Source organism: Lepidochelys kempii, chromosome 6, assembly GCF_965140265.1.
Source record: "Lepidochelys kempii isolate rLepKem1 chromosome 6, rLepKem1.hap2, whole genome shotgun sequence".
Taxonomy (NCBI): Eukaryota; Metazoa; Chordata; order Testudines; family Cheloniidae; genus Lepidochelys; species Lepidochelys kempii.
Genome location: NC_133261.1, coordinates 64,105,613 through 64,119,081, shown reverse-complemented (window position 1 = coordinate 64,119,081; position 13,469 = coordinate 64,105,613). Strand labels below are relative to the sequence as shown.

The 13,469-nt window shown below is 42.4% G+C and overlaps 2 protein-coding genes across 6 annotated transcripts in view; one reads left to right on the top strand and one right to left on the bottom strand.

Moving 5' to 3' along the window:
• LOC140912946 (retinol dehydrogenase 12-like) overlaps positions 1-10,261 on the top strand; it is a 36,189-nt gene extending 25,928 nt beyond the window's left edge. The window contains exon 10 of the mRNA XM_073348403.1: positions 2,461-10,261. Within this exon, the coding sequence (XP_073204504.1) occupies positions 2,461-2,488 (28 nt within the window). The 3' untranslated portion in view covers positions 2,489-10,261. The remainder of the gene's footprint in view (positions 1-2,460) is intronic.
• ZFYVE26 (zinc finger FYVE-type containing 26) overlaps positions 1-13,469 on the bottom strand; it is a 70,537-nt gene that overhangs the window by 4,445 nt on the left and 52,623 nt on the right. For 3 of the 5 annotated variants that reach the window (XM_073348397.1, XM_073348401.1, XM_073348399.1), the window contains 12 exons: positions 12,954-13,123; positions 11,988-12,019; positions 9,586-9,722; positions 9,244-9,464; positions 8,416-8,563; positions 7,065-7,274; positions 5,393-5,611; positions 3,966-4,163; positions 3,079-3,281; positions 2,104-2,245; positions 1,571-1,630; positions 74-256 (listed from right to left, as the gene is read on the bottom strand). In XM_073348397.1, coding sequence (XP_073204498.1) covers positions 74-256; positions 1,571-1,630; positions 2,104-2,245; positions 3,079-3,281; positions 3,966-4,163; positions 5,393-5,611; positions 7,065-7,274; positions 8,416-8,563; positions 9,244-9,464; positions 9,586-9,722; positions 11,988-12,019; positions 12,954-13,123 — 1,923 coding nt within the window. The remainder of the gene's footprint in view (positions 1-73; positions 257-1,570; positions 1,631-2,103; positions 2,246-3,078; positions 3,282-3,965; positions 4,164-5,392; positions 5,612-7,064; positions 7,275-8,415; positions 8,564-9,243; positions 9,465-9,585; positions 9,723-11,987; positions 12,020-12,953; positions 13,124-13,469) is intronic. The other 2 variants (XM_073348400.1, XM_073348398.1) reach the window with 2 other exon arrangements.

Below are 13,469 nucleotides of genomic sequence, written 5' to 3'. Positions count from 1 at the left end.
GCTGAGAGGCAAGGGACTGTCCCCTTTCTAGACTATCCCACCTCAGAAGACGGTGCCATGGGGGCAGCATTACCTCAGAGGGGATATCCTTAAACTCATCCAGGCAGTTTAGGATGATGATATCCCCGTCATTTTTGGCTGCAACTCCAGATTCATTGACGCATTTAAGGAGCTGCCGGATCTCACTGTAGTTCTGCTGCTTCACCAGCACCTTGGCCACTTTACTGTACACAGCTGCAGCCTCCAGCTGGAAGTCCTGAAGTGGGAAAATGGAAAGCATCAAAGCAGCATGTTCAGTCATGGCAGATTCTACCAAGCCTGCCCAGAGGAGGAGCACTGTGCTGCTAGAAGAACAGAATGTGGCTCAAGTACAGTCCACACTGCTCTAAAACGCAGCCCATTGCCACCCTCATTTTCCATACAGAAGTACAGCCCTCAGGGCAAGAGGGCCAGCATGCCACTTTGCTTGTGAAGGCCAGGTCACTCAGATCACAGTGGGACCCTAGTCTCCAGAGGCCACTCCTCTGCACTGAAAATCTGGGCAGCTGCAGTCTGTTCCACTCCATGCAAGGCAGACTCTCCCCTTGCACTCCCACCAAGTTACTAATGTGGGTCCTTCTCAGCTAAGCACCTGGGCTACTAGTACCAGGCTGGCAAGTATCTCAGCCTCAGCCATCCACACATGCTGGAGGGACACATTTCCAAAAGAACAGTTTCCAATTAAAACTTTCTGCTCCCTGGATGAGCAGGCTCTGGGAATAGCATTGTGCCAGCTCTGGGCCTGTTTCTTCACTGCCTCCATATCCTGTGCAGTCACTGACACCTGTGCAGAGTGGGTGTCAAATGCTACCAAATCTGAATTCTCCATTCATACCTGGTGTAGCACTTTGCACTGGGTGAATGACTGAAGAAGGTGCAAGGCAGTGGAGAACGCTGCTTGCTTACTCTGGGAGAGCAGCAGGGAGAAAGGGAATGCATTGCTAACTCTGTGGATGAACAAGGAGGCAAGTTAATTGGCTCTGAAGAGACCAGACCCATCTCTCAGGAGAGCAGGCAGTGCCCTAGTTTTCCTCTTCATATGGTGCATGGAGCCCCTTCCTTCACTTGTTCTCTCCCATCAGGGTGCCCCCTCTCTAATCTCCTCTCCTTCAGTGAATGAGCGGGCACCAATTTATTCAGATGCACAGCAAGACAGCCTTCTGCCTGATCTAGAGATCTCAGAACTGCCAGCATGACACTGAGACACAGACACGGGAACCTTGAAAATTAAGCTCTACTCCCTCACACACTCACAACCTCCCCCAGCTTAATTGGATCTGGAAGTTGACGTCAGTGATTCTCTAAACTAAAAGCTGGCCAGGCAGTTCATTTCCAGGGCGGAGAGGGGTCCCTGACAATGCGTGGAGGTTTAGAACCTACATAATTGATTGGTCTGTATTTTACACAAACATGGGGACTGATCTGAAACTTGTGTTTTCCCCACTTGATGCAAAGGGTCTGGTAATAAACAGTGGTGCTTTACAGGAGTGAGATCAACCTTACATGCAGCAACTTCTTAGGTTTTCCATACCTGGAGGACTCTGAATGCAATTCCAAAACCTTCTTCAATGTTCTTTCCTTCCAGCATGACCTGTGAAGAAATTTCCAACATTAGACATAGGGGAAAGTGAGACATTCCCATTTGGTTATGTGTAGAAAACTCACAAGGAAATGAAGTAACTTGTACAAAGTAGCCCAGGTATTTTACTGCCTCTTGCCTGAGTTCAGCACTGCAATACCGTTTGCCAAAAGGCAATTTACCGCCTTGTTAAGAAGTGTCTCTAACAATGGGAGGCAGCATGATCCAGAGAGGGAGAGGCAAAGACATGAGTTCTGTTGTCAGGTGCCCCATGGAAGTCAAGTTACTTAAACTTCTCTCCACCTGTAACATAAGGATAAGGATACTTACCTACCTTTAAAATGCACTGAGAGCTACAACTGGAAAGTACCTTATGTATTATTTGAGAGTCCAGATGAGTGCTCCAGGGCCCCAAATCATCCTTTAATCCACAGAGCAGGTCAAGTTAAGGCAGCAAATGTTATGTTTTAAATAGCAGCTAGTACCTTGCCAGCTACATCCATCTTCATGTGATTGTTTCCAAAGAGAGTGGGCAAGGTTGAGCCAGTTATCTGAGAGGTCCCTGAACTCTCACACCGATGCAGGAACTTGGTGACTTCCATCTGTAGCTCAACTGTATTGATGTGCCTAGATTGGGAAAAAAATTCTCATTTATCTGGGTACAGAGACGCATTTACACAACTATTAATGAAGTGCACCATCCACAAATTATTACATTACTGAAAGTGTCTCAAAAGATAGATGTGTCTCTAACAAAATTAAAAATGGCTATTTTAGCTGCTGTTTGACTTGGGCATACAGTAATATTAACGTTAGCTCCTTCTGTCTCACCCCATCTGCAGCACTGAAGTGCCCTCCAGAACTGCATAGGAAACATGCATTACGAGTGCTCACGTGAAGTTCAGCGTTACACACACCGACCAGCTGTGGATCTCTAACAACAACTCCCAGACACGCACAAAAAGACTAATTTTTATTAAGCTGCAGCCAAGTGTGAAAAAGTTTCAGTAACTTTAGATGAAAATAAACCTTAAGAAAACTGTAGTTATAGACACCCCAAAAGTTAGAAACAGAGGACTAAACTTCTAACAACATTTTAAAGTTTGGAAATTCAGTTAACCATCTAACTCTTACTTCTAAGGCTCGCATCTAGCTCTGCTACTATACAGGTAATAAGTTTAGCAAACAAAATGTAAATTGTATAGACTATGCCCATATCGGTTTTGCCTACATACAGGAGGGTAGATGGTACAGGGACTGACATTCTGTCACTTGAGACTTGTCTTGACCAGGAAGAGCGGTGCTTCCCGTATACCACAGTAGGAAAAAGGTCAATTTTGGGCTGGGTTTAGCTAGAGTATGTGAGCTAAGCTCAACCTAAACTCAACCAGTTTTCCTCATCAAGACAAGTCTCAAGTGCAACCTCATTCCCAGAACTTCATTTCCTGTTTTGCAGATACCTTGATACATCAGTGGCTGTCATTTTCTTCCGAAAAGTGCAAGCAGCTTTTTTCCTTCCGGAACTCCTTGAAACCTCCTGCAGGTAGATTTTGAGGTGGTCCTTGACCTTCAGGAGCCATTTCTGTTGGCCTCCCAGCTCTGTGTAAGACTTTGCCTTGTGAGTGAAGAATCTAATGCAGGTCATGGCAGCACGGACATGATCCTTGAACAAACAAGTAATGAACTTTTAAAAGGAGGATCATTTGACAACAAGGCTAAGACCTATGATGTTGAGAAACACTATAAGAATCTCAGAAGCGGAGAAGACTGAGAGCATCCATAGGCAGAACATCTTCAGAGCTACTTTGACTGTTGGTACTAAAATGCTCACACAAAGCAAACATTATGGTTCCCTAAGAGGACATACAATTAAAGCAACAGATAAGATGGTGCAACAAGATCAGATTCATGACAATAGCACAGCAGATATGAATAGCACAGCAGATATGAATAGACAGTATTGCCTGGAGTCTTCCTAAGATCAGAAAAGTTCCTACCAGCTTATATTCAATAAAAATTAAGCAAGCAAAAGACATACTATGTATCCGCAAAGCACAAGGACTTCAGTTAGAAAATGCGAAACAGGAAACAACTGCAGACATGGACTCTGCAGTTACTCTCTCACTTAAAAAGAAAAGGAGTACTTGTGGCACCTTAGAGACTAACAAATTTAGTTGAGCATAAGCTTTCGTGAGCTACAGCTCACTTCATCGGAGCATCCCAGGGAATTCACAGAAAACATAACGTGACCAAGGCACAGAGTTTAACACCCAAGTAAAACTGCTGAATAGAGTGATACTATTCACTATTTCAGCAATAAAGGGGGGGCCACACACCCCACCCTTACCTTCATAAACTGCTGCAGTTCATACAGAATGTGGTAGTAGTTCTTTTTCTGCAAGTGTTTGCAGGCTGCAATCAGGTAGATGCCCCAGCTCTCCAGACTTGGATCAATGGTTTCCAGCAAGTTCTCCAACATGTGCAGTTTCCCACTTTTATAACTTGGGACAAAGATCCCTTCAATGAACACTTCCGGCGGGCTCTCCTACAGTGGGAAGAAGGGAGCTTGAGGTGAATCAGCTGCAGGAATTGGCTTTTCTCTTGCTACTGAAGGGAATACCAGTGACAGAGAGGTTAACCCTACATTCTGAGCACAGGCAGGCACCCAGCAAATTGCTGGCTTTGAACTGTTTTTTAAAGGGGTGCTACCATGTTGTTTAATCACTGCATTCAGGGTAGTGACTGGGTTTGCTATTTTTTTTAAAAACCACTGCACAGCACAAGTTACAGAACCCAGTATGCACAGAAATGTTTTAACAAAAAATACATTTGGTGGAAACAGGTTAACTTTTCAGTGGAATCCTTCCCCTGCAGTGGTGAGAGCCTCAGCACCAAAACAACCTTGCACTGCTGTAAGAGAACCGGAAAGTGAGAACTGCCATTTGAAGTCTCTCTGTCCAAGTTGCGGTAGGAAGTTTTCAAGCTAAAATTGTTTTGAATTACCTGAAAAATTTTACTGGTGGAAAACTGCTTGTGCACCACTGGGCACTCAAAAGCAAGCAGATTTTCTTTAAAAAACAAAACAAAAAACAATTCACTTCTAAGCTAAGAACAAAAAGGATATGTTCAAAAGGTAACTGAGAATAAGGGCTTTGAAAGGACCTTCTCAATTCTAACTACAGCAATCACACTGATGATAATAAAGAGAAACCAGAGCTGATAAGGCCACTTAAACAATTACCTATTAGTAAGCCAGTTAACAGATTGGGGATAATGGAGTTAGGTATGTCAATCAGTATATTCTACATCAAATGTATTTCAATTCTAATAGGCCAACGAACCAGCTAAAATCCCACACACTCTAGAAGTTTTAAATATTTTTCAGTAGCTTTCATGTTGGTAAGAGCTGGTGGATTGATAGTACTGGAGGAGAACAGAGAATGGCTCTCTTCTCTAGCCTTCCCTACTTTGGCAAGGGGATGGGGCAATAATAATTTCAAGATGGAACAGTGCTGGTTAATGTACTACATGACACAGATGTTCAGTCATTTGGAATAAATCCACAGAGAGACTGCACAATGAGAACATAAATAGTGAAAGCTCAGAGGAAATAGAGCACGCTGGATTTTGAATTTAGTCATTATATATACTGTATTATCCTGGTCACCATCTTGGATTTGCTTGGAAGGGAGAAGTCCTCCTAATGCTTTCAGATCTCCAATTTAGATGATACAAGAGCAGATTCTGACACTGCCAGCAGAATTCTTTACTCACCTTATTTAACAAATGCAGAAGTGCTTCTCGCATGCAGTCATGTCTCATGTAGAAGCTAATGATTGCTAGGTTGGTGCCATAAGTGTGTAAATAGAACAAGCACTCCTGATAGTAGCTGTTGTGTTGGATCTTCCCTTCCGACATCATCTCCAGAGACAGGCTTCGTGTCCTCAGGGTTGCTTCCAGGTCTCTCAATGTGGCAAAGTAGTCATCATCCTGCTATTAAGACAGAGAATCAATGACATGGGACTGTCCAGGAACGATTAACAGGAAGACTATTCTGCAGAGTCTCCCTGGGGTTAGTGCGTATCAGCCAACCCCCTCTCTTTTTCTACTGTGATATACATGGGATGAAACTCCAGCCATGTTACTGGATAGGGAAACTGTATTCAAACCTTGCTAGCAGCAATGATGCTTAAACATGACTGTAGCTACTGTGGATCTGTTCCCAATATGAATGGGTCCTTATAGGAGGTTTGTTTTTTTAAAGATATTTCCACTGCTGATAGAGACTTCTGATAAAACAGCAAGTCAGAGACTAAAATGCATATTTGCTGAAGACCAGAAATTTTAGGAGAACAAATATAATCATAGGGGGAAGCCCTCTTGGGATAGCAGTTTACTTAAAAATTCAAAGCTTCAATTGGGGCCTGAATTTTAGTTAGTACCTAATTATAGCTTACAGTAAACTCAAACTATATAAATTCTAAAAGGAACATTTTCAATCTGGAGGTTCTGACGTCTCAAGTTTCACCCTCAACTATTACATGACTATCAGAAGTTCTTGACAAAAGAGATACGACATCACATTGTACAGATGGATGGAACTTAGTCTCTTCATAAAGACACTTTGTATGTTCTGTAATAAAGATATAAAAAGTTGGTTTAATTACAAAATCAGTGCCAATCAAAAGAGACTGAACTTCCACCTGCAATGGATAAGGGTTTTTTGGTGGTGGTGGTGTTAAAGCAAATCTAGTGCTGGCAGCAGATTCTGAATTGTGAGTCTGGGAAACTAAAGTTCTCCAGCCACACAACACAGAATTGATACCAAAAATGCAGGCTTCTTAATAATGACCTTTGTCACAGTACCATAAGTTAATTTGGAAGGGCTGCACCAGTGATGGTCGAAGGAAAGAGGAGTGTCTCTTCTAGGACTCATACAATCCTTGCTGCCTCTAACTGAGATCAACAACGGGGGAAATTAGTGCCACTTCTGATACATAGTGACATGGACACCAGTTCATTAAGAACTAGACTGAGACCTCCACCCCATTTCACATTGGCCTCCAAAGAGCAGTCAGATGTGCTTCTGCATTACTGCATAACCTTCAAAAGATGAGCTTCTTCCCCATTTACTGGGCACAACACTACACAAACAGAACCCCATCATTCTGCTCTCAGTCACTGACTGGGGGGTGCAGCCAGTGGGGCTTCTGCACAGGCTTCAGTATTTGTGGTGCAAATCCTCACACCATCTGCTCCAGATGCAAATCATGTCAAAAAGACAAAAGCAGCCGCAAAATACTACTCCAGCATTAACCCCTATAATATGCTATGGATGTCCCCTCTCCCTCGGTTGAATCATGTTCTTCCTAAAGAACTGTGCCAAAGCCTCAGGACTTTGACAGTTTTGGTACAGTTCTCCAGAACAGGTAGAATAGCCTCTTACCACCAGGAGTATGGGTTTCACAGTGGACTCCAGATATTGTATCACATCTTGGACTAGCCTTGAGCCATGATTCAACTGGTTCAGATCAAAGGGTGGCTTTAAGCATCGGCTGAATTTCTCTCTTGCTGAACTTAAGTTCCCAGCTTTAAGGCAAGCCATACCCCAGGCATGCCATGCGCCACCTGGATCCAACCCAGTCTTTGTAGAAACCTAAACCCCAAAGCATTAGTTAGTAGTACATAATACAGAGACAGCACAGGAGAAGCAGATAATTACACTCCTAATCTAAATCAGGGACCTTCCATTGCCCAAAGAAGAAATGTCTTCTTGTACACTAAGAAATGCCTTTATCAGCAGTTCCACATTAGTGACCTTAAATACTAGCTACTGAACTACCCACAAACTCTGATTATGGAAGGATTTTCCGATTGCAAATGTAATGGAAGAGTTTAATCAATCACCGGTCAAGGATAGTTCAATCCAACAGTTTTTACATTCATAAAGGTAAAGTAATTTTCCCCTTCATAGTAGATTTTATATAGTTTTATTACAAGAACAGAACAACACTAAACAGGTTTGTGGTTTAGAAAGTGATATGAAGTGTTAGTGGTTTTCTGTTTATAGACTTGCTGATGCTTCATGGAAACATTTTGGCAACATTCATTTCACACAAATCTGCTGATAGAAAACTTCATCCCACAGTTTCTTTAGCAGAGATGTTTGCATGTAAACAGAAACCATTTTTGTTTAACAGTTCATCTGCTCATGCTGCTTATTCCCTACTAGAAATCCTAATCCTGTTTGTGTCATCATAATCCTCTTCATAATAATTGTGATGCCACAACCAGAGGCTTATGAAATCAAGGGGGTAGGGAGGCAAAATGCAGAAGATAAGCCATATGACCAGATGAGCTGTCAAGGTTTATCATTGTCTCATAAGTGAATGTTTTTCAAAGTTGTCCGTCCTAGCAGGCCTCTGAGAGTCCTTAAGTACAAATCAAATCACAGAAAAGAAAGATCTATTAGGCTGAATGTCCTAGCTCCCCTACCAATGCAAGGTTTGTTCCTGACAGTGCATTTTTAGTTTTTTGCCTGTCCTAATTGGAATTGGATGAAATGATGGGGTTCACATCACTCCCCTTGGCAGACTGTTCCCAAGCAGAATGCAGCTCACTGTTAAACTGAGCATCTGAAAATATTTCCTAAGTTTTTCCTTTTTTAATCACATCCCATTGTACTTTAATATCAGAGATCACATAAATTAAGTTCAGTGGGGAAAGCAAGCCATCTAAGACGATTTAAAAAAAAAAGGGGGGGGGGGTTAACACCTTCATCCCCCCGTTATTGTTACCTCAACAGCTAACTGATAGTATTCTGCTTCCAAAAGCCGATTCCTTAGCCTCGTTACTGCTGCAGGCTGCAGAATCTGATCCAAAGATGGTACATGGCGATAGGCAGCAGCAACTAAAATATTCAGCACATCCACCTTGCTGATGTAACTGTTCGGAAGGAAGCAGGAATGAAGTGAGTGGGCACGTGCACACACAGCATATCACTATACTCTAAGGCTCATTAGCAAGGATCTTCAAAGCCCTTATGCCTGTAGTATCTTTTACATTGGTGATTCCCAACAACTGGTACTTCCAAATTTGTCTCTGGTACTCTAACTCTACTTCCCTTCCTTAATGCACTGTCCTAGAGCCATTTTGCTGCTCCGGCTAGCTACTTCTCATTCAACCAGACTGGCTAATACAGCCTGTGGAAACACTAACCAGTACTGTCAAGTCTGGTTTTGTGGTACATTTACCTGAACAGCTGGGACCCCTTGCATTGCACTTCCCACTCTATTCTGCCTTACACTGATGCCCCAGGAAGGAATAAAATTCAAATGCCTGACAAGTACCATTGTAAAAGCCTAAACTAAACAAGCGTCTGAAAACAAGCAAAATGTTAAGCTTAAAAAAAAAATCTCCCATAGTAAAAGCAGCAAGTTTAAACAGTCAGGGAGATTTATTCCCATCTACTCCAAGAGTCTAGTATTCCCAATAGTGATTTTGTGGATAAACAGGTCACTCTCTAGCCTCTAGAGAGGTTAGTCCAGCACCATTCACCACCACTTTAATTCGTTAAAGGAAGGCTAAGAGCTCCAACGAATCCAAAAGGACAGCTGGCAACTTACCTGTCACACAAAGCTAGATCCTGGCTCCTTCCAGCTTTTACAAACATCATCTTGGCACTGAAAAGCAGCTGTTTCATGATGTCCATGAGAAGCCCAGCATCCACTTCAGGGTTAATCAGACCTTGGGACAATTTACAGCAGCACTGTATCAGCTGGTGGCCACATGCTGTGCTATCTGAGTGCAGACTGAGGATGGAAATACACAAGGAAGAACTAGGGGCCTGTCAATTAAGAGTAAAGAAAGACCCAAGAGCTTGTAAATGGACACTACAACAGCACTTAATAGAATTCTAAAGGGAACTGGTTACATTGGACTCACCTCTCTGTCTCTCAAGCTCTTACCTGTTCATAATAAAATTCATTACGCACAATTTCATTTTCATCTTCACTCAGAGAAAGAAGCCACTCAAGTTCAGTTGCCTTGGGTACTCTCATCACTACAGAGCAATCCAAACCTCCGTTACCACAGGTCTGTACTGCTGAGAAAGAGGAATCAGTTAATCAGAATCATCCTGGAAGGGGCAGAAAATCAGGCAGAAAGCATGTCACAAAGTTATTCTGTATGCTTTATCATCAGAGCTACCTGTGCTGTTCTCAGCACACACTCCAGAAGTTAGAGGGATGAAACAATCTCACCTATACAACACGCACAGCACAGAACCACAGAAAGCAGCTATTGCATATGCTCAGTAGCAGATTTCCACTCCCAAACATCAATTTCTATACTGTCTAAAATATTTCCTCAATGAACACCCATATCCCCAATTCAGGGTATTTTTAACTCTTTTGGTGCCACTCCATTACAGTATACCCACCTTCTTTTTTGACCACCTGTGACCTACAATATTTCTGTTTTTTTGTCAGAAGATCAGTGGAGATAAGTGCTCTGTGGGTGGTAGAAGGGAAGTCACTGAGTCTGAGAAGGGGAATGAATAAACGGATTATAGATGAAGCACTACATGACTTACCAACTTATTTATTTTCTTTTTAGGCTTTGCACTGATGGACTGTGCAGCCCCAAAACCTTAACTCAAATCTGGAAAAAAGTTCCAGTAGCTCTGGAGCAATGTCAAAACAGTACTGTTAGTTTGAGGGATCAGACCAATGAGTTTTTAAAGGTCCAGTACCTCAAAGTGAGATTGCTAAGAGTATCTGCTCCAATCCCTGGAAAGCTAGGGATCTCAGATTTCAAGTGATATATAGCATTAATTTCTAGCCCTGGTACTGTAATTCATGAGATATGGGAGCATGAAAACCAGATCATTCTGATTACTATCTGGCTTTTTGGTCCCAAATTTAATTCTGAGCTGAGAATCTCTCCCATCAAAATTGACATATGCTGTAGTCAGACCAAAGCTGCAGGCCATCTTAAAGCAACTTGGGAAGCATTACCCTTCTGATGAAGTGATTTGAGATACTAGCTGCTAAAAGTGACAACACTGAGCCACAAAAGCCAACTAACACCCCCTTTCAAAATCCAAATTCTACACCAAGCAAAGTTTTTCCCTCAAAAGGGAAAAACGCCACAGACTCCACAAAGTCCACCAAGGACTATTTATGCTATGAAACTGTCTATTGCTATGAAACATACTCCGATTGTACCATGACAGGCAGCAGTAGAAAACCTTAAGATATACAGAAAATTATGTCCAAACTGAACTGGAAGATAACAGATGGCAATCAGAACAAGCCCATTTTAAAAGTGTGAGTGACATCCAAGTTCTTAATATCCTTATTCAGCAAAACATCCCCATAGTCCCATAAAGTCAGTATCACTTTGCTGCATCACTCTGCTCTGGTTCTTCCCCTGCTAAGTCTGAGGCTCTATAAGTCCCATGCAGCTGTCCTTGTTGCCATGTTCAAGAGGAGCTACACAAGTCCAATGAAATGATGTGCACTAAATACTGGACACAAATGAAAGACTGAACAAAGTAATGAAGACAAAGATCTTCCAGCAGCAACTGACCAGAAGTTCCATTTTCAGTTGCTTCAGTCTGAAGTATTTATCCTTCTATTTATTAGACATCTGATACTAGCTGCTCTTCGCCTGACCATTGTAGTTCCTCTGGAGCACAGCAACAAGACCTGCTTTTGACAATAAACAGCCTGTCACACTTCACTGGGAGAGAGGAAAATACTAGCTTGTATTTATGGTTTGTGGAACTATTGAGAAGCTTTAAAAAATTTTATGTTTTAACCTTAGTTACTAGAAGAATTTCAGTATTTCAACTAGCACCCATACTTCGTGGGCCCTTTTCTCATGACCTGCCAGACCTGGAAATGTTCTGGAAGACCAGAACAAATGCTTGCAAGATCCACAGGTCCTAGACCAGCAGCCAGAGAGAAAAATACTTCAACTTTTATAATGATGTACTTTGAGATCCTTTGCATGAAGATGCTTGAGAAGAGCAAAGTGCTTTTATAAATACGAATGAAGTCTCACAACACTATTGAAAGATGGGGAAATTGAGGCACAGAGAGGTTAAGTGACTTGCCCATGGTCATACAATTAGACAGTGTCAGAGCTGGAATTGGAACCCAGCAGCTCAATCCTCAACTCCATTCATAGTTTCCTGCATGACTGACTTCAGACCAATGATATTTGAAAACAGCAGAGATTTTATTACTAGAAGTGCTGTTGGATCCTTTAGCTACAGAACAGCTTCCAGCTTATTAGCAATTGTCGTACAAAGATGACAATCGTACACATTAAAAGCAGAAATTGAACGTTACTTTGTTCTCACCTTCCATCAAGTTTTGATCTTCCTCTTTTGTGCTGTAAAACAGAGAGACAGAAGCTTCACACCCATTCCAACACACTGAGGAAAGAGTGATTAAAGCCTGGCAGTTAAGAAAATGGCTCGTTCAATATTGCTAACATTTTCGTAGCATTAGTTATAAAAAATAATTGATGACCTCTCCCCTCCCCAAAAAATACACAGATGGAAAAATAAGTATGTGGCACTAAGAACATTTCACCAACATTAAATAATTATTCCTTATAACCTCCAGAAGGAAAGGTATTGTATCTATTAAACAGGCAGTAAGGAGTTAAGAGACTTGCTTAAGGGCAAAGAAGAAGTGTGTGTCAGAGATGAGATTAAAACTCAGGAGTTCCTGGCATCCAGTTCTCTGCTCTGCCCCCAGATTATGCTACCTCACACCCCCAGCCACAGTACAGAAAAAACAAGAAATACTTAAATCCTTTATCGTCCAACCTACTTGTCCCCCTTTGGCTTCCTTGCCCCACACAAACAAAATTTAGGGCCCTGTTAATATATTTGGAAATGCCACAAGCTCCCCTGATTTACTGCTCATTCTTCCCTCATGTACCATTTCAAAACTGCACTGTGCTCATCTCTTCCCAGTAGGTCCACTGATAGCAGGGCAGAGAGGTGACTGCTCTCCCACCTCTCCTCACCACACCCTCCACCAGCTCAGTGAGTCTGTATGAAATGAGTTTCAGTCCCATTTTCAGGGGAAAACATCCACATCACAAAACCCTTCATCATTACTGGCCCTTTCATCGGCAATCTCCATCTCCAAGGACTACTTAATCCACAGCCTCACTTCTGAATCCATGGAGGTGGCTCCTTCTGGTCAGATTAAAGCACAGTGCTTGCACTGCTGTACTTATGCTGTCTCACACACAAACAGAGCTGGGAAGAGGGGAACATGGAACTATGCAGAACTTGTATGCAAGGACTTACATGCTTGTGTCTTGGGCTAAAACAGGTGGACAATGCTTGCTGTAGTAGCTGTAGCACTGGTCACATACACGAGCCGGATTTTCTCTACAAGCTTCCACCACCATTTTCTTGGTAGAGCAAGAACTGCACACCAACCTCCCACAACGTCTGCAGTGATGGCGCCTATTAAACTGAGACACAAGAGAGGTTATGCTTAATTGGAAGAGTGTAGTAGATTAGCAGCTGACATTTCCTTCCTTTATTAGAGCCACTCAGCTCATAGGCGAATTTACCCTATTAAAAACAATGAACAGCAAAGAGCAAATAATTTCTGTTCATCTCAGGCTTCAAAATCTCTTTAAGGTCTGCCCACTGATTGTTTTTTCCCCAAAGGCGGTGATGGCAGGGAGGGACAATGTGCTCAATTGGGACTAGCTTGCCAAAGTCTGGCTTTTCAGCTTTTAGCTCTCCAGATGCAGAAGTTCGGTAGACTGTCTTTGATTGGAAAAGAACAAGATGACATTCCACAAGACCCTT